Consider the following 20,518-nt stretch of genomic DNA (forward strand, 5'->3'; position numbering starts at 1 on the left):
AAAGATTGGTAGTGTCGGGAAATTGCTATGATTTCTTACGTCTTTGAAAGACCTACGTTCATTTATGTTCAAGCCAAATACTTTATGGAACAACTTAAGAGCCATATTGCTATTTTGCACACATACGCATATATATATAGTTTTTTAGAATTGCAGGCTTATCTTTTAGAGAATGACAGTGCTTGAAATACTGGAAATGTTTGCATAGCTTTTAGATTATTATTATTATTTGAACTTAATTTTAGTTCACTAACTCGTTCTTAGCTACTTGAAAGCTAGCGGGGTATTACGTACAAATCGCTTACATTTGGACCCCCAGTAACGAGCTTTCTTTTTTACGCTGCGTATGCAGTGAAAAGGTTTAAAACAACGGATCGAGATCTTGGAAACAGACCAATCGCTCTATCTACGTCGCGCCTTAATTTATGTCGTTCTTAAAGTAGTCTAAGAGAAGCATTTGCTATTGTTTTACTCAAATATCTATATTTATCTTCGGGCCCGTAGATAGAGAACCCCTGCGGTGATGTAAAGAAACATTTCTTGCAATAACAAACGAGATAACTCCGTCATAGATAACTAAGGAAAATCAATAATTTTTATTTACACTAATAATTAGAATAATATTTATGTTAAAATGGTGAATTGTACTAGTACTGCTTAGAATAAACACACGGTTATTTTTTGTCAGGATAGAATTAAAAACGTATCTGTTTGCTTTATTATTTCATAATCACATTGTTGTTACCAATAATGCCGCTGTCTGATCTCCTGATATTGCTTTACGCAGCCTTCCCATTCGTTCAGTTTTTTTTTTTCAATCTTAATAATTATCAAGTGGTCAAATCAATCGAACTTGATGAAATTCAGTTCATATACCATAACAGTCGTATACGAAATTCGGACAAATCTGTGACGAGTCAACTTATGCAATATTAACTTTAATTACTCTTTGTTATTTATGAGGCTATTGTTAACCTAACACACGCCGTTCTGACCTTCATGAGTAATCGTCATTCTATCACACTACGAATAATAGTATTACTACTGTAACGTGCAAATGCTTGTTGTTTTTTAAGCTCTGCCTCTTATTGACCTTACACTTCTCAGTTATTATATTATCTCATATTAGTTTAATTATGGTTATTATCTTCAGTATAGTATAATTAAGATGGCTGTCCGTCATCGCGGTCGCTTTTGTCATTAATCGTATTATTACTGTTATTATGATTATTATTAGTCTCATCCCTATTACTTGTCGAGTAATACATCTAATGAATCTCCGAACTTATTATATATATATAATATATTGCTGATGGTGCTTGGACTTCTGATGCTTCAGCCTATCTAGGAAGGGTGACGATGAATATATTATTATTATACGTATTATGATTATTAGTAATAATGTTAATTATTATAATTATGACCGAGCTTTAGTTGGCACTCAGAGCATCTGTCAGTGTCCTTCTATTGCTGCGTAACTTGAACCGCTGTTACTTGTATTACACCAGACGCTTGTTTGCTTGAATGTTGAAATTATTTCTCGTAAATCGCCCCTTACGGGGGTGCTCTTAAGGCTGTGTCTTATCTAAGTTCAACTTCGATACATGTGATGTGGACCATATAGCGATTCGCCATTTAATTCCCCCATAAAATTAACGCTTTCTTTCGCTCGCTTTCGATTACCTCCTCAGACACACTCAAGACATGCACATATATGTGTTGATCTCAATAGCGAACATATTTACATTATGTACAGGAAACGTTGGGATGCACTCAGACTTGCTATTAGTCTCGGCATAATCATAGTTATTATTTTTATTGAATGTGTGCTTATAATTATATGCAATCCGACATTAATCTGTTTGCCTGTGTAATATTTGATAATCGTACTCGTACAGGGCGTAACTAAAACACGGCTCAGGAAGTGTTTATACGTCTGCCCTTTACTTTAGCGGTACTGTTAATCTTTACTCCCCATAGGCAGATCGGTTGTGGTGTCTTCTAGACAAAAAATTGCTAAAAAAAAAGATGTTGCTGACCGAATCTTAGGATAGGTTTTCTGCCACTCCACCGAAATACTAATAACAAATCACAAAGTGTCGACATAACATACACTATTGTGTTCCTCATGTTGTTCTTGCGTTATATTCTGTAATAATAATAATAGATGCAGAAGCATCAACCAAGGACGTATGCCATTGCGTCAGGTCGAAGATGTGTTATTCGGAAAATTTCCTTCACTGCGAAGTTGCGTCCTCGTTAGTTATTTTGTTAGGTGGACTCCGAACATATGATTCGCTTCATAGTGGCAGGAACTTGCAGGTTACTGATCATTGAGTAGACAAAAGAAACTTTAATATTGAGTTTCTATTGTATCGTGAAGGTCTCAGCAAACATAATGTCAACATGGGTAGATACGGACAGCGGTGACGGCCATTGGAATGGAGCGTTCTTGTCGTACCGCTGACTGAGCTGTGTGTGTCTCTATGTATATATTGCACACGGAGAGACACGTAAAGCTTGGATCCTATCAAGTGCGGAGATGCACCGACCGCTTTGATCCATGTTAGAAAAGCAGTTAGATTGTTATTCCGGTAATTGGCTCGTATCCGTGTTGGTGCTTGCAGGTTTGGAAAATCATCAGCACACAATAGACTGTCACTGTTTCAATACTGATCCATAAGTTGAATTAGGTATTGAACATCTCGTTTCAGAATTAACGATGGCCACTACAGGACATGTGGCAAGAATTCCCTGTCTGCCTGCTTTCCGTTGATGGCAGAACATGTAGTTACATGAATGCAAGGAGTGTAATTGCAAATGATTGTATTGGCTACAAACGTTGAAAAGATCAAAGCATATAAGAACTCGAGATGACGCTTTTTCATGCCGTACGTATTTGTTCTCTAATTTGTAGTCGCATCTGTACTTTCAGAATCCGTAATTTTCCTTGTCGTGGTCTTACCCCGGTCATGTGTTAATGGCGATGACCGACACGAATGCCTTATCCAGACGGCAGAGAAGGGCCTGCCGCTGTGACCCTTGCTCGTTCGAGATTCGAATAACTAGTTATAACATGAATACTATCTGTCGACGCTGAACTTAAATATATATGCAGCCATTCCTGTGATACCATACTCTTTTGGTATGAATCCTTCACAACAATAAATCGATTTCACCGACCACGTTCTCTTTATGTGCGCACAACGTTTCAATGAAGCCATTCGTAACCAAAACTACCGTTTACACAAATGGCTCTAGGCTTTAAATGATACTTTGCAGCTTGTGCCTGGGTGAACCCAAGCTGCAATCAATTAATTGTATACCTGATAATTGGATACTATATTATATGTAACACACAAGCGCGAGTGCTGGTTATTCCATATGTATTTATGTAACACTGCGAGGTCTTTTCATCTATGCTGGATTAAGTTGGAAATGAAACCGTGTTAGAACATTTTCGTCTAGCTACCACTATGAAGCCATGTTGATCATATCTGGTTGCTTGGATGGATCCCCCTTCGAAAAACTCGAACTGTTAATTGTTCTTAGCTCACTCAGGGAGCTTTTTCTATTAGAGGTAGTGTGCAAAGGAAATCGCTGCGCTTTCCTGATATCCTGGGTTGGCGTTAATTGCCTGTCGGATGCGCGTCTCAGTTGCTTTCCATAAGGCGGTTCGCGCAGTGACACAGAAAAAACCAGACGATGACATAATATTCTATTATAAGCAGCCGTGAAGATGCTCTTATTTCGCGCAGCATACGTACAAATAAATGTGATGATATTTAGATAGAGCTTTATTTTGCTGAAGTACAGCAGCACTGATCGTTCAATGGTTTCATCATAAAATGGCAACGACTCTTTCTTTTTGTCCTTCTTCAGTTCTTGCACCGCCTTTGACGGGAAGAGAACTTCCTGAGACGTCTTCCGATGCTTTCCTTGTGGTCAACTACGACGCTGTTACGATCGGCCGTCATACTCATTAAACCACCGTGCATCTGATTTGAACCTGTACGGAGAGAACAAAAAGTAGTCGTTTTGGGTAACTTGACCTTGCGATGAAGGGGCTATAAATTGTAGCTGAGGCTTTCAGAACTTCTCAGATCGGAAATACTAAAGAAATTGATTGAAGGCCTTCGAAGGTTTTTTTTAGTGAAGTACAGTGTAGTACAGAGCTACGATTTGGAAAATTCGATGAGCAGGTAATCAATGATTGCGAAGTATATTGTTCCGCACTGCGCCATTCTAGGCATTGTCTAATGTTAATTTGACCTTACTATTAAAAATGTTTGCTTACCGAGAACGATGTATGATCCCTTGATGCGTATCTGAGGGCATTTGCATCTAAGGTCCGCCTGCGGAACCCAGACATAATCCTGGCCGCCTTTGCGTACCTTGGACGCGCCCCACTTGAACACGTCATGCACCTGCACGGAGAAACGGATCCAATCTCCAAATGCTTCTTTCGATTGCACCACGACATGTGCAGCTACGAATGTACGTGCAAAAAGATGAACTTCAGTTTTTGCATACGAATAATTTCTAATAATAAGAATCTCTAAGAGGTCCTTTTGAAATGTTTCCTTCTTCCAAGTAAACTAGCATAGTTTGCCATGGGACCGTTCCAGCGGTTAGATTTATTCGACATTTGTTGTTAGCGACTGTTTGCTTATCGTTTTCAGGAATAGTAATGAATGCGTATTTACCATAGTCCCGTTTGCAAAATTTGCGAAAAGTCAAATGCGCGCTCTCCTGTTGACAATCTAAACAGTCATCACCATCTTCCTCGCTGCCGACATCCTCATCGTCTTCATAGTCGTTATCACCGCCAGAGTTCGCTGCGTGTACACGCAGAACCATGTAACTCTTTGTGCTATACATTGTGGCTAGAATAGTCTATTGTTTAATGCCCGAATAATATACGATTGAAAGCGTATCTTTGTGGCTACACGTTAGAGTACGTGAGATCCTTTTTTATAACGAAAGACAGCTATGGCCCAGGGCAATTTTATCTGGGTGATTTTATAGGAACTGACGATAATACGGTCTTATTCTATAATTTACATTAGCATATTGAAGCACTGCGATTCTTTTTACCACTCTTTTTACTAAAATCATACGTTTCGTACAACCCCTATGAACGTCTCATGGATACGTAACTACTGCCATAAACGCAGCGCTTTTTGGCTAAGTAACAATCATTATATACCGTTCTATACCACAGATATTAAAAACGTGGTATCAAACAAACAAAATAAGAAAAAAAAATTAAAAAAAAGAAAAAGTAAATACTTTTTCGTTTTTACATTTGTGTACATTTTTCGCTTTACGCAGTGACTAGCTTTTTAAAAGATTATAACCAAACTGATAAAATATTCTCTATTCTTTTATATTGTTTACCTGGACTGTCTGCGGTCATCAGGGGTGCCTCGATCAGCTGTGGAATCTCTGCAAAAGACAAAAAGCGTAGCTTATTATAATATCATTTCTGGGTAAAATAAAGCCTTTTAGAGTAATATTATAAATACTTTACATAAGCATAGGGATGAAGTACATAAACATACATTATTTTCGAATGGTAGAAAATAATTACCAAATACTCCAATTTTGCTAATGCAGTGATCTGGGATACCTGAAATTTCATTTTGATCCTGTTGAATTTCCCAGTTGACTAATGTCCATACTTTGCGCCTTGTGACCACGAGCCATTAATTTTCTCAATTTTTTTGTCCTGGGTAGCTCGTAATCATTCGACCAATATAAGGGCCATCAATTCGCAAAATTTAACAGCCATCCGACCGTGTACAGGTAGTGTCCATACGTAATCGTGCTGTTTAAAAGCAAGGTCTTTTCCCCACAGAAAGCGTCTCCACAATGCTTCTTTCAGCGTTCTGCTCTATTACGAGGTAAACAATGACGCCGCAGTCACATTATATTAAACAGTAGAACGCTGCCTGTCATTCAGCCTTGCGTTGTACTAGCGTACACTAGCCACATTTTGAGATTTTCATCGATTTCTTGCTCGAGATAGGAGTAAACGACCCAAATCCACTCTTTTCTCCCGCGGTTATAGCTTCTAATAAAAGAAAAAGCCGGATCGCTCACAATTTCAAACTATGGCAGATATTACTACATAACTATTATATGTATGGTTACGTGGCGCTTTGGCTTTCGTAAAGCTGATTGTTATAGACCAAATGGCCAAATAACGGTCTGTAAAAAGGCGGCATTTGTAAGTCGAGCTGGATTGTCGGCACTATCCTGTAGGTCCACCAAAATAGATTTTTTCATACCGCACAAAATGAGGTTCGCTAACGAAACATTGTTCAACACCAATTTTATTCTTCACAAAAGATCTTGAAGATTATTAATTCTTAAACATCCATTGAAAAGCTCATATTTTCTGTAGATAAGCAGCGATATACTAGATATCTGTGAACGCATTCAGCAATCGCAAACATTTATGATATTTATAATAGAAAATTATATGATATTAATATTTATGAATAAATAAGCTTGCCTTACATAAACTTTCAAGCTGTGTTAATAGCCACCAAGCGGAACCGATGCAGGCTTTTGGGCAATTCTATATGGTACTCAAGCGAAAAGTTTATCAAAGATCTATTAAATTCGCAGAGTCACGACTTGGTGTCCTTAGGCAAAATTGGTTACTGTTCTCTAACATTCGCATCTTCCCGATACATACACCTTTGTTTCATTTATTTTTAGCAATTACGTGACAGTGCAAAGAGTAGCTCTGCCATTATGATGTTTATCTATTTTACGCAGAAACTTTTACCAGCTAGTTTCAAGGCCCGCATTGTCGTTGGTTTCCATCGGAAAAAAGGTTTATTTCTCTACATTTTGTTGTAATGTAACCAGGATTTAGTTTCTATTTCTGCCGCAATTTTCCTTTACGTATGTACACATCTTCTACGATAATGGAAACGTACTTCGCTCGTTCTAGCTTTCATTTGTAGACATAATTATTCAACTATAGTACACTAGTACACGTACACGATTGGATCACATTGAAAGTTAGCACACTATACGCCGTTGTCCGTTATGACAGCCGTTGCGTCCGATGAGAACCCTAGTTGCGCCGTCGTAGAAATCTCTCCTCCAGCCCCTAAATTCGTTTCGGTCTCTCATGCTACTTCTGCCACCGCAAGCTGTGACCCGGCTCCTTGTCACGATGGCGGAGAGCCCGGGTAAACCGTTCCTATTATTTTTCCTGATTTGCCCTCCGCGCCCCCATCTGTCGGTCACCCGCTGCCGTTTCTGGAAATCCCATTCGCACTTTTCCTAACTGTTAGAATAGCGGCAATGGCAGCAGTGGTGGTAGGTACATCGCAGGAACAACTTTGCTGGAACTGTGGCTTTTCCTCCTGGACCCTTGCTTCTACATAGCGCCACATTTCCCCATACTCGGTCGCTCGTGTTCTCCTCATTGCGTCACACTCGCCTCTTAGCGATTCTCGTACTTTGAAACACATTCATGGCGGCTTGCACTTTTATTTGACGGCACGCGTCGTACAAACGACTGCGGAGTTCCGCTAAATTCGGGCTCGGGGTCGGACGGGGGACGATTTGGCGGTAGGGCTTCGCCTGCCTGTGCTGCAATGCGCATTTGGATCGTATTGTTCTCACTTTTGGGGGGCATCTCACTGGCACTGCTTCACTTTCAATTTCCTTTCCTGGTTTGCCGTTCTATCTTCTAATTTGGCTCGTGCAGTTACGAGGAGTTCTGAAAAGATGACGAAAGCAGTGCAACGACGCCGCGGCAGAGGTATAATGAGCCCTGTTGCTATTAGCGGTGCTGTTGCTGTGACTTTTAAAGGAACTTGCAGGCGGAAAAGCCACCCGTACCGAGTCAAATTGAGAGCTCACCATAAACCTCATGCATCTAGACAAGTTAGTCGCCTCGTAGCCGCCGTCGGCTATCCATTCAAAACAGACAAGTGACGCTTGACGTATTTTACCTTATAGCAACATAAAACTCTCATACATGAAACCTTGCCAGGCGTTTTGAAAATCGCCACGCCCTTACTACTTCTGTTGTTGCTCATGACAAGTCTATAACGCCAGCAAGCTTGTGCGTCGTTAAGCCAGCAGTTGATATGCGAACAAAGAAAGCGTATAGGGAAAAAGTATATTTTCTCGTTTGCATTAAATTCACATTGCATATGAACCCAGCTTTGCCACTGACGATTGTCAAAGCGGGTGACAATTTTCTGCATATTGTTGAAATATATACTTTCCATTTTTCTAAACGCTCTAATATCTAATCCCTTTTGAATATGTTTAAGCAGTCTAATATGTATAAGCAGTCTACTGCTGCAGAAGAAGGCGTGTTAGACACAGGGTTCGAGTTCATGTTTCTCGCAAAATATCAGAATCCAATTTATAACGACCGAGTGGTTTTTCTTTCACATTAATTTTTCATCAAATATATCAGTAATCTGTGAGAAGTGCATTGGCAAATGCCCTAGGCATGAAGATGTACACATGGTTCGTAATATATATATTAGTATGCGCCATAGAAATATAATTCTCGTCGATGGTGGCAACAGCAATGCGAATAATAGTAATAATCACCATACTGCTCCATGCAGAAACAGCAACTCAGTTCACAGGAATAATCCTCTTCTTTTGCTTGCTATCGTTCCCGTTACGCCTTCCAGTTTGGTCCTCTTTCCTTTTCCTTTCCACTTAGCCACTCCTCTACGCTCGTTGTCTTTTTTCTCACACCTGTCTCATCTTACTGATGCGTCGCATCGCATGACGCTTCGGAAAGCAGTCCGGCCCGTTCCGTGCATCGCAGTGCCCGTCGGGTTTGCTCGCAAATCGTTTATTCCAGCACCGCTTCTAGCTCTGCCGCTACTGTTGCTGCTGCTGGTTCACTGTTCAGACGTTATTGCCCGCAGCAATCCGAGAGTTTCTCGTCTTTTTCACCATCATTTTGTCTCAGTGTCTGTTTTTCTCTCCCTGTTCCTCTCACATTTCCCTTAAATCCTCTTCCAAATTGGCCATACTCGGCTCCCCTTCTCAGTGCTTTAGCCCCCCAGGCATCTCCTCACCCGCTCCGAAGACCCCGGCGCTATTAGAACTAACAGCAATGTGCCTTTGCGGGACAGTCAGTTGATGCCGCCAGCCCGGTGTTAGGGTTGCCGAGGAACGCGCTGAGGTAGGGTCTAGTGCGGTGTGCGTCTTTCTGTGACGCTCGTATGTTCTCTTTTTCCTCTTTGCCCTAACACGATTATCAGTGGATAGATAGCAACAGCCGAGCAAGCAGCACACAGACAGAGTACAGAGAGTGGGTCGTATGTTGGGGAAAACGCACAGCTAACATGCAGAGTCCAGGGACGTGTAGTCTGAAGGCCTTTAGAGGAGGGCCGAGCAGTCTACCACCTCCCTATCCAATTCGAATGCATAGATCATCGCTATATGCATTGCAACATACTGCGCGTCAAACCGCTGCTCTTCCTAGCTCTGTCTTGGGTCTACTCAACTACATCGAAGAAGGCAGTGCTTCTTCGACATGAGCAGTCGTCCTCACACAGACGCAGGAGAAATAGCAGGATCCAACGCGTAAAGGAGCTGGCACAAGCTTCTCGCAGTAGAAGCTAGCGTCGGTTTTTCCTCGTTGGCCTCATCTTGTCCTGTTAGTCGACTTTCCGAGACTGGTTTCGGTGGGCTTCCCGTGCAACGATGTACACAAACAATCTCTACACACAATGGCTACGCTGTGTAAGAACGTAGCCAAAGCAATATACGCTCGAAAATAGAAGGCGACTAATTCCTTTGTAATAAAATTATTGCTTTTTTTTCTATTTAGGTAATCAAATTCAAGGTGAAAGTTAAATGGTCCAACTTTGCAAAAGTAACTTTATTGCAAAAGTAACTAAAGGTCGGGTTAAACAGAACCTACAGATAATCCAGACGCAATGACTTAGAAGCGAGTTCATTCATTTAGCTTCTGTCAGCCACTACGATTACGAGTCTGGATTACTATTATATATCCAAAATTTTAAATGAGCTGTCCTACGTAAGTTTAAGCTTAAATACCACAAAATGCAAAGAAGTAGTGTTTTTATTCGTACATTTCTAACTGCTCGTAGTGGATTGTAATTCTTCAGGCGTGTTTAATTAACGTTGTTGTTTATTGGGTCAAATTAAATAAGACACGCAAATTTTGCTATCTGAGAAACAGAATGCGAAACAAAGTCGCGTTATAAATTAAGCTAATGTGTACGGTATATATAATATTTAGATTAGCTTACAGCTTTATTTATAAATTAATCAAATCACCAGCAGGCTACATTTGACTAGTATATACTTTTCGGTCCACCAAAACTGCCATTATCACCATTTTCACCAACCCTTCATAAAGTATCTGATAAACTGTAAGAAAGGGGGTCTCTGCCATATTGAGAAGGGGCGCTGCTAGTTTGCCCGTCGGCGGTCTCATCTAGTCGACTTTTTAAGGTCTCCGGAGGTTGTTAGCAGCGCGGCCTGCAGCAGATGGGTAGCAGTACTGGTATCCACCGCAGCAGCAGCTCCGCAGCCCTTAGAGCCTTCCGCAGGCAAGAATCACTTCCGCTGATAGTTCTGCAATGGATTCGACACTAGATAACTCTCTCCGACATCTCGGCCCTAGACCGCCTACACCCCCCCCCCCCCAAAACCCCCTTCGTCCCATGATGTTCAGCCATTGTTGCGATCTCTTCGTCCGCTTGCTCTATCTCGTTCTCTCTTTCCGCTCGTTTGGTGGATGGACCAAGATGGGATAAGCAGCTCCAGTGCTCTGGGCGTCGTACCGTCGTCTGTCGGTTCGTTTCGTTTACGGCCCGACTCTTTCCTGCAACTATTATCCTCACGAGCCGCCCAGTCGACGCGCCCCCATTGGTTTGGCCAGTACCCACCGAACGCTATCGACTAGCTAGCCTTCCTCAACTGCCTGCCTTCGTCCTCTTCTACGTTATACTCTCGTGTCGAATGGTCGCATAGCGCCCACCACATTCGACGGCTGCAGTCAGTCGCAGCACATCGGGCCGGCATCGTCGCCAGCGCGTTCAGCACTTTTCAAAAGGAACACTATTTCTATAGAAAAAGACAGAAAGGACAGGCAATATGAGCACGCCTCTTGAAGAGCGCGAGCCAGGGGGCGCGAAAAAAAGGGAGATCAAGAACTTGCTCAGCGCGGAGGTTCCGGCACACTCAGTTAGACCAAATTTCGTCGAGGCTACATTTCCAAGAAACATGAATAGAAGGAGATCGAGATTTAAATTGAAGAAAACGTCGGCGGGACGGATTGGATCATGACTGTCTTCAGAACAGCGTAGGCTCCTTATTATACTGATAAGCCCCGTTCTATTATCTATTATTATAGTTTAGTTCGTTTACTGTGTTTCTATAGATTCGTTTTTTGTTTTTTCGTTATGTTGCTTAAAGGCTCATTTCCTGCCTTTGTGAAAGTTCATACTTATTAGTAAGGATTTCTTTTCTCAACTATCATTTCGCTTTCTCTATTAGCTCGTCTCTCAGCAACAGTATTAATTCCCCATACTCGATCCGTGCCGTCCCACGCCATGCATACTGTCTTTCGATTGGTGATTAGTTCCTGGCTGTATCATCCTTGTATTGGCTATTTTCTCTTTAATTCCTTATTTTATTTGATACTATAGTACCAGAATATGATACCGCGAGCATTAGAAACGTAATCGTTACTTATATTTGGTCCCTTGATGCTACCATTTCGGTCAGCTTTTTCCCGTGTTCGAAGACGGTTAATGCAATTGTCATAGCGTCGTTATCGATAGATACCATCACGATAGCGTCGCATAGTAGTAGATATATTTCATTCGACGTTTGTATCTTAGGTTAATTGGTGCTTCGGGCATCGCCATCCAATAATTCGGTAGATCCTGCTTGTATATTCGCCTACTTCGGAAAAATGTGGACCTAATTGCGGGCCCGGACAAGATATCTGATACGGGGTTCGCTAGTGCAAAAATGTTCACCGGCTTATTTTTACCTACCACCATTGGATGGATGAGGCTCTCGACAACAAGCGTATTCTCAAGCACGGTACGTGCTGTAACATACATTCATATAAAAATACATACTGTCAAGGGTCAGCTGATAGGATTTGTCACTCATATAATATTTTATATTGCATCTCTCCTTATTTCTTAGTGCTTACTTCTCAAGCAGCTGCAAGCGTTGCTATCACTTCTAGCATTCTCGCCCTTAACGGTCCGAATGTCTACTCTGTATAGATATATATGGATGCAAGTAGAGCCTATGTACATAAGTGAATCCACCCGACCACAGGCCGCCGCCATTCGTCTTTCTGCCGCCTCAATCGATCTCGCTTACCAGAATATCGTCAATAACCGCTTGCAGCACGATCACACTGACCCCTACACAATGGAGGAATAAGCATATACTTTGGCTTCGCCGATCCAATGACGGCTCACCTAGATATGATACGTTAAAGATGGCGCTAGTGACGGTGGCGGCCGTGGTGTATGAATGATAGAGGGGCCAGCTCAGGCCCAGAGGTACTTGCTTGGGGTGATAATAATCGAATATTCCCTCTACCAAGCTTAAGTTTCCAGTGCTCACCATGTCTTTACGCTTCTGCCGTGTAGCGGGTGTGGTTATGTGACTTCCGTGCAAGCGAATACAGTGAATCAAGGCAGATTAATCAAGGCGAGCTTCCGTCTCGCACGACGAACAGTAAATTTAAAGGAGGGGAAATGATCTTCGTCGCTGTGTAATAGTGGTAGTCAGAGGCAAGTATCGGCCATCGTCTTGTCGACTCGCTTTCGTTGTGGTTTTTAGTGGGATGGTCCTCGAATTGACCGACATCAGGACCACAAACCGCAGACCCGGCGTACTATGTTTCGCTTTGCATCGCTGCCAATCATCCTCTACCTCGTGTATGAGAAAGCCCGAACGATGACCAAGAGGAGGCAGAGTCGGACGTCGATGGGGAACCATGGAGCCATGTCGGCGTTACCGTGAAAAATGACTTTATTAAGGATAGATGACTGCGGATTTGTGGCAGAAATCGCTCACTCTTACCCGCAGAAGCGCACCACTTATGGTTGAGTCTCTTGCGTCACATGCTCGTGCTACTGCACAATCTGGCTGTGAAGGCTCAGGAGAACACTGGATTGCCGCACTATCATATCTTTTACTTCCGTTACCGCTATTATCGTTGTAATAAGCATAATAATAAAGGACCATAAAGTATATGGTCCTTTATTACTGTGCTTATAAGTGGTAAGTTGTACACGTGGAAGCATTTCGCGTTTTGGCTTAGAGCATGCACCATACACAGAACATGAAGCTGAACTCGTTCTCGAAAAAAATCTTAGCTTTTGTTATAAATTATCAATTTCTAATGGTGCTAAAAAGACTGATTTATTTCGTGGGTGGAAAAATAATTTTATACACGTTTCCCTAGCAAAGTAAAATAAGCGAACTATCGAGCTTCGCAAGTTTGTACTACGGCTATGAAAGAGTAGATACCTGTCCATCTTTCGTGAATAATAGGCACTTACGCAAGTTAGAATTTGCATTGTGGTAACTTCCGTTTGCTTGCAACGTCAACGTTCGAACGTAACTGTGGGCTATGGGCGTCTGCAAGGCAACCTTGTAATCCCTCAAGCCTTACGCTCACATCTCGGTCGAAACTGTTAGGCTGCTACTGGCTTCAGACTGTACTGCCGTGATCTGATGGACAGGTCGAACATCAAAATTGAAAGCAAAGAAATCTGAAACGCGATTTTCTAGTTGAAAACCGGCGCCTTGTCGATTCTCAGCCGATTAGTCAAGAAGCCGAGGAACTTGCAATTTGTTCAAATTCATAATCTATAGAGATTTTCAATATAATCTGCGCTCGTAGCAATGGATATGATACTGTTCGTACCTAATGTATATAGATATTTAATTTATTAGTAATTTGTCCTGCTTTTCGCCATTTTCTACTATATTTGTTTTTCTTTTCGAGCCGTTGGTTTGTTGTTTACTCCGCGACTTCAGACTGAAAGCCATCTTGAAGTTCGTCCGACAAACTCAGCTTGCTTTAACGTCTATGACCATTGAGATGGGAGGTCCTTCGAATAAAGACTTGTTTTTTTTAAGTACTAAAATGTTTTTAGCTATTATTCTAAAAGCATTTACTAGTTGGTTTTCAAAATAAGATCAAAGCATTGGTCTGATTAAAAGGGACATTTTAATGCGCCGGCAATTGTTCTTTCCTGAGCCCGCTACACGTGCCAAAGCTGAATGCACAGCGGTACACTGCTTCCATCGGTAGCCAAGTACATCTGGCTCTAAAAATACGCACCTCATATAATATGCGGCCAGTCATATCCAGAAGTATGGAGCGTTCGACCAGGTGTGCATTAGGGTATTACAAGTTCCTGCATCTCCTATCTTATACGATGTTTTTCTCCGTTCAATTCTACTTCGATGTCATTTTGCTGAGTATAATTTGTAGAAAAATCATCCGTGTGCTCAGTGAAGATTACGCTAACAAACATGAAATCTTATCAGTAGCAAATACGCCAGACAGATAGAATGTGTTTATTTTAGTTCACAGGAGTTTACTGTGGGTGAGATACCTGCGTAGATACCACTAGTTAGTAATCGTCAACCTGTTTTTGCTTAACCTTGTTTCATGTTTCGTTCCCAGCCGTAACACTCACGCACTCCCAAACAGGAATTCCACGTTTCAGTGTGCTCCCTAAAGCATAATCGATTAGAAGTTCCAGTTGATAAGAGGCATGGGCACGCTTTTGGCGGGGAGGATTACTCCCAAGCAAATTTGTTCTAACTATCCCATCGAGTCTAATACAGCACCAGTACGTAGCGTTGGTCGGATAAAATGCACACACAGAGCCAAACGGGTGGCAATGAAGCATAAATACTACGACGGCAAGTTTCAACGGCGTGGAGCAACTGTGGTTCACTCAGCCACAACACAGCCAGTCTCCTACAAACGCCGTAACATGCCTGAACTAAGATTCCCAGGCACCTTCTTCTACGGTACATATTACGGCGGCAAGGATCGCCACATTTGTTTAGTCTCTGTTCTCCCACATCTTACCTACTTTCTCTGCTACGCATGTCTTATTGATGGGGGTGCCGATTCCGGTGAGTTTACTTCAGCTCACTTTTGCTAGTTCCTCTACCTCTGCGCGGAGGTAACTGGCTAACCCTTCGATTCAACTAGGTTGCCAGCAGAGACCACCGGCGTGATGTCATAATGAGAAGCAAATGTATTTCCACTACATTTCGTCAGACACCATGCTCACAGGCTAAAGACATCAACAAAGGGAATACCCATGCTACGAAACGGTTCTGCAGTACAGCTTTAGTATCACTACTACTAGAAAGTCTACCCCAGCCCCTGCATAGCGGCCCCTGCTTGATGAATCAATCGAGAGATACGGCGTCTCCTACTGTCGCCGCTACGCGGTCTATGGTTCGTATCAGCGGCAGGAAACTGGCAAGTGAACCCAAAAAAACTTTTTCGCGCAAAGTCAAGCTTGTAGTGCGGAATTTGACAAATCTCTTCGAGGAATTCTCCGAACAACGACGACAGCGTCGGCGGCAAAGCACTGGTCTTGAGGGACAACATGGCCGTACGGGTCGGTGGCTGAATGTCTGTCCGGCCGTCGACGTGGGTAAGAGCGCTCGATCGAGACGAAGTGGATGGGCGATTTATGGTTTTTAGGAAATAGCGCACTAGAACGGGACATAAAATACGTGTGCTCTATGCAGGAGTGGGTGTGGGAAATTTCTAAATACATACATGTACATCTTGGAGAGTAAAATGTACATGGGCCCACGTCAAATGATAGATTGGCAAATAAAAAAGGAAAATAAAAGTATTGCTTTTCATTTTTTGGGGGAGTCCGTGTTTGCTCTATTGAAGTTGTACTTCACAAGCAGTTTAAAGCATGGCATTTACCTAGTTTATAGGGTTAGATAAATTCATAATACTTACACATAGTTGTGGAACCTATAAAAAAGTATAGCTGTGGTGTATAGCGGAGAATTAGCGCCAATTGTTCCGGTACACCTTGAAAAAGTCAGTCCAAAAGCTGGACTCCGGTACCAAGTTCTGTTTCTATATAGGTTTTTAAAGTTGTATACCTTGATTTTTCGTTATAGAACCGGATAACGCAGTCACTGTATACGGGAGAGGTAATACAACACAACTCTGTTCATTTCGAATTGCAGAGGCCCGTTGTCTCCGCTGTTAGGACACCTAGATGAATTGTGTGCTCCTTTTTTCTAATAAATTACAAAGACTTCGTTGTCCTCGTATATTTTGCTTGAGTTTGCTATGCGCAAGAATCAGTAAACCCATGTAATATTAAATTAATGCCATGGTGCCCAAGAGGTAACAAAATACTGGCAAACGTAAAGTACTTGAGGCATAGAGCGGCGAAGTCTGGCAGCTGTGTTACGCCTGTCAATAGAGCAGAGTGGCGCTGTTGGGTATTCGAGTCAGCTAATATAAAAACATTGCCTCGCGGTAGTTGCCACGGATCGCTATCCGTCACTAAGTATCGACTCGAACGAGTGTTATTAACTGCGCAAACAAATGTAGCAAGGACTTGATATATGCTCCGTAGCTTCGGTCAGACAAAGTGAGACAGAGACGACCAACTGGCTGATAGCCCCGTGCGCGTCTTACTTACCGGAGCTAAAACGCATAGAGGAGGAGAATAACCCGGAAGTGCCCACGTCTAAGACCTTCTTCGCAGCCCAGTAGACCCACCAATTAAACCCAGCCTCACATCGTTGAGAGAGCTGAAGTTCATAGGGACGAGTTTCGACTCAAAGATTTGCATTGAGACGTTGCCGCTTGTCGAAAAAAAGTTCCACATGGGAAGCGAAAGATTCAAGTGAGCTCCGGTAGAAAAAGCTTGTCGCCGAAATGCCGGTGATGACGCAATGGGTAACGTGTTTGCTTGATGAATATGAGAAACATGTAGTGGTTTGGGTTCGAATCCGGCCGTGGAGACGCTTCGTTTCGTGCCGGAGGTGAGCCGTCCGATGGAGTGCCTGATCGGTGCCGCGCATAAAATTCGAAATATTTTAGCTTGCCGACGATTCCGACCCGGATAGACCGCAGTTAAGCAGTACTGTGAGGTAGCGATTAGAGCTAAACCTTTGAATGAGCGAATCATTCTCTTCGTTTCTTAAGGTTACAGCCGTTTATGATAAATGATGCGGTATATTGGTGCTATAACTTTGCTTGAGTTCAATCAATATATTTTCATTCTAAGCTGGGTAAAGACACTCGAAGGTTTTGTGATCCTATGGCCTTATCCTATGTTTATGAAGATTATGATACAAGACCAATAACCTCAATTAGAAGCTTTACGAATTGTCTAAGCTTTTCACGCAATTTTTTCAATATATAATAAAATAGTATTTGCCAGTAGAATTTCACTCAGTTAGCTATATGCTACTGAGAAACTAAGCTGTAGGTCCACCAAAAAAATTATTTTTTCAATAATGTAGAGAGCTTCTCGTTCTTTCGTTTCGCCACATCCCAGTTACTGACAGGAGAACCTAGTAAACTAATAGTACGTTTAACTACTCATATATTCAGAACACGAACGAGGCATAATAATGAGCCTAAGCAGAATGATATCTTAGATTAGCTCGAGATTGGTTGTAGACATCGTCGTAAAAACACAGATATGCTAGCTTTTAACTAACCAAAACTGCCACCGAAAGACTGGTTATTAACATGTAAGCCTAAGGATCCTGATTAAATAAACTGGAGGCTTTCCTTCTGTTTAACAGGCGACTGTATCTAGTCTACTGTAAGCATTTGTGGTATTTACGAATTGTTTTGTACTCACTGACACATGGAGCGATTGGTGAGCGGCTTTGCTGATAACCCTTGGCACATCGATTGCAGGTAAGCCCAGTAACGCCGTCTTTACAAGGACACTGACCTGTCGTCATATTGCACGTCCGGCCTAAGGCCCCCACTGGATGGCAATCGCACGCTGAAATGAAAAAGATTCGACACTTTGGTTAGGGATGACTGCACATCATTGGATGATTCTTTAAAATCAGATTGAAGAAGTCAAGTTTAAAGAAGGGTGTTCCCATAAATTTCGTTATATTTAAGCGTGTTAACGACCGTATTTCGATTAACTATAGACTAATGAAGTTGAGCATCAAGACGTATACAAGTCTGTGTAAAGATTTCATGTCTTTATCTCATGTTAGGTTAAAAGTTAAGAAATAGGTTAAAGCTTCAATGATCATACATCATGGCGCACTGTAACATTGCTAAAGCAAAAAGGGAATTAAGTCATCTTTTTACTGCCATCTGTCTAACTTCAAATAAACAAGGTATATTACTATGTAGATAGAATGTACATGTTTTGTAGAATGTACAGTGATTCTTAAAGGACTGTCCTTCTAGGAGCAATCGTATCAGTCTCCATAAACTCTTTTGGAACAGCTGATTGCGTGATCCTGTTCTACAAAATATTACTCGAAAGTTATCGCTAAAACAGATTTTAAGTCGGCTTTATGTCATACTAACAAGCTTACAAAAGTTTTCGACATCGTAGATGAATAGAATTCTCGAAGAGCAGCGTTGCCTTCGTTAAGTTAGCTCCTTATAGCGAAAAAGATGGCAGGCAAGTTAACCCGATTTGTGTTTTTTTTTTTTTAATAATTAGTAGCCCTTACTGCATTAGAACGAAAAGTGTGTTTTCACATTTGCTTTCTTGAGTGCCGACTATTTCCTGATATGCACGATCTTCTTAGTAGTCGACCCTCTTACAGATGCAAGGTTAGAAATAGACCCTAAAGCCGGCCTGACGGTGAACATTTATTCGAATAAGAGAAATAATGCTTGAAAATCGTGTTACCTTTTACCTAAAAACTCACTTTAAATTGCTTTTAATTATCGTTGAAGCAAACAGCATACAAGTAATTCCAAGATATTGGACAAAAACAACAGATATCTATTATACAATAACATCTGTGAATGTATACATTGTACAGCGTCGTGTTCTGGCGTCCACGCGTTTTTTCTACGGTTCTTGCACTCAAATAAAAATTAGTGATTTGACTAATTAATACAAATTTAGACATTCATTATCACTTTTTACTATGCGACTCTCCAATGAAGGCGTAATTTAGTCCTCGCTCACTCTCATGAGCATTCGTACCAATTGACCTCGTCGGTCAGTCCCTGACAAATGATGACTGGACTGGAAGTCGGGTTGCGAGCTTCATACATTTCGCTTGAACACAAAGATGATGCGTCCTCGTCGATCGATGTTGCTGGTAGGTAATATAGAGCTGCGACTCGAGTTACGATGACTTTGTGCTAGATAGCTTGTTAGTGGTGAGGCCCTGAACTCCACGACACGTCAAATGAGCCGAGATTTAGGCCGATGGTCGGCCCAACGATGCGGACTCCGCGGCCGTCTTTTCCTAGCAAAATGTAACGGGCTAGTCACTACGACCGTTCACGTCTATGAGATACATATGGATCTTAAGCAGAGAGAAACCTTAGAGGCTCCTTTTCCAGCCTTTCTCCCCCATCACCCCTCTCGCTTTAACGCTCCCCTTATAGGCACTACTATCCGCTCGTCTTAATATAACTTAAAAATTATATATATGATAAATCGTGATGCCGTACGAGTGACTTGAGAAATTGTGCGTTTACTGAGCAACGCGACGCTTAAATATAAGTGTAGTACGGAACGCAATCGAAAATAAAACCACGCATGCGGTGGATGGACTAACTATGTGTCACCCTCTCGTTTTATCCATGTAGAGTACTGCTACGTATAAGCCTCAAGAATGTTCTCCTACAGAGGCACTCATTAGCAATACCTTGCCATATACTCAGCGCGTATTAACTCGTACATATAGCTCATCCGCTCGGTACGATAGAACTCGTGGTTACAATAGCTACGTCCGTACGATTACGCTAACCCCCTGCCGGTTAGGCTTGGCCGGTAGGACGTACACGAACATATGTGGTCACATTCATGCACATATCTGAAGCGCAGCATCAAGCGACAAGCGGGTGCCAACGACATTCACTAAGTACCGTCGCAGGGCTGGAGACAGTCGTTAACATAGTTGGAGGCCGCCATCGGAGAGACTACTCAGTACTTCTAGAAGTCAGACAGCAGGAATCATCGTCACAGAAGGACAACCGGTTGTCATACCGCGTCGTTTGTCGTGACGTTGACATGGTTGCGGCGTCGTTGGAGCGGCTACTGTACTGATCCGGTTTGAGCCTTCCGCCGCCGCCCGGAAGCGGAAGTTTCAGCCAGCACGCCCACTAGCGCCCCGTCAGTCGGGCAAGTGAGTAGAAGATAAAGTGAGACGAGACTTCGAAGGGCAAGGACACGGCTACGAGTACAGAACAGAAAGAAATAACAGGACAAATAGTGAGAAGCGGGAGAAACGGATGCCAGTCAGATAGAGATAAAAG

At 42.3% G+C, this 20,518-nt stretch overlaps 1 protein-coding gene across 1 annotated transcript in view; it reads right to left on the reverse strand.

The window, feature by feature from the left end:
* Positions 1 to 674: 674 nt before the first annotated feature.
* The window catches only part of LOC111270330 (netrin-1), a 78,296-nt gene continuing 58,452 nt past the window's right edge, over positions 675 to 20,518 (reverse strand). The window contains exons 4-8 of the mRNA XM_022850492.2: positions 17,904 to 18,053; positions 5,401 to 5,448; positions 4,707 to 4,838; positions 4,298 to 4,489; positions 675 to 4,009 (exon numbers count right to left, since the gene is read on the reverse strand). Coding sequence (XP_022706227.1) covers positions 3,879 to 4,009; positions 4,298 to 4,489; positions 4,707 to 4,838; positions 5,401 to 5,448; positions 17,904 to 18,053 — 653 coding nt within the window. The 3' untranslated portion in view covers positions 675 to 3,878. The remainder of the gene's footprint in view (positions 4,010 to 4,297; positions 4,490 to 4,706; positions 4,839 to 5,400; positions 5,449 to 17,903; positions 18,054 to 20,518) is intronic.

The sequence above is a fragment of the Varroa jacobsoni genome, unplaced genomic scaffold (assembly GCF_002532875.2).
Source record: "Varroa jacobsoni isolate VJ856 unplaced genomic scaffold, vjacob_1.0 scaffold_1463, whole genome shotgun sequence".
Taxonomy (NCBI): Eukaryota; Metazoa; Arthropoda; class Arachnida; order Mesostigmata; family Varroidae; genus Varroa; species Varroa jacobsoni.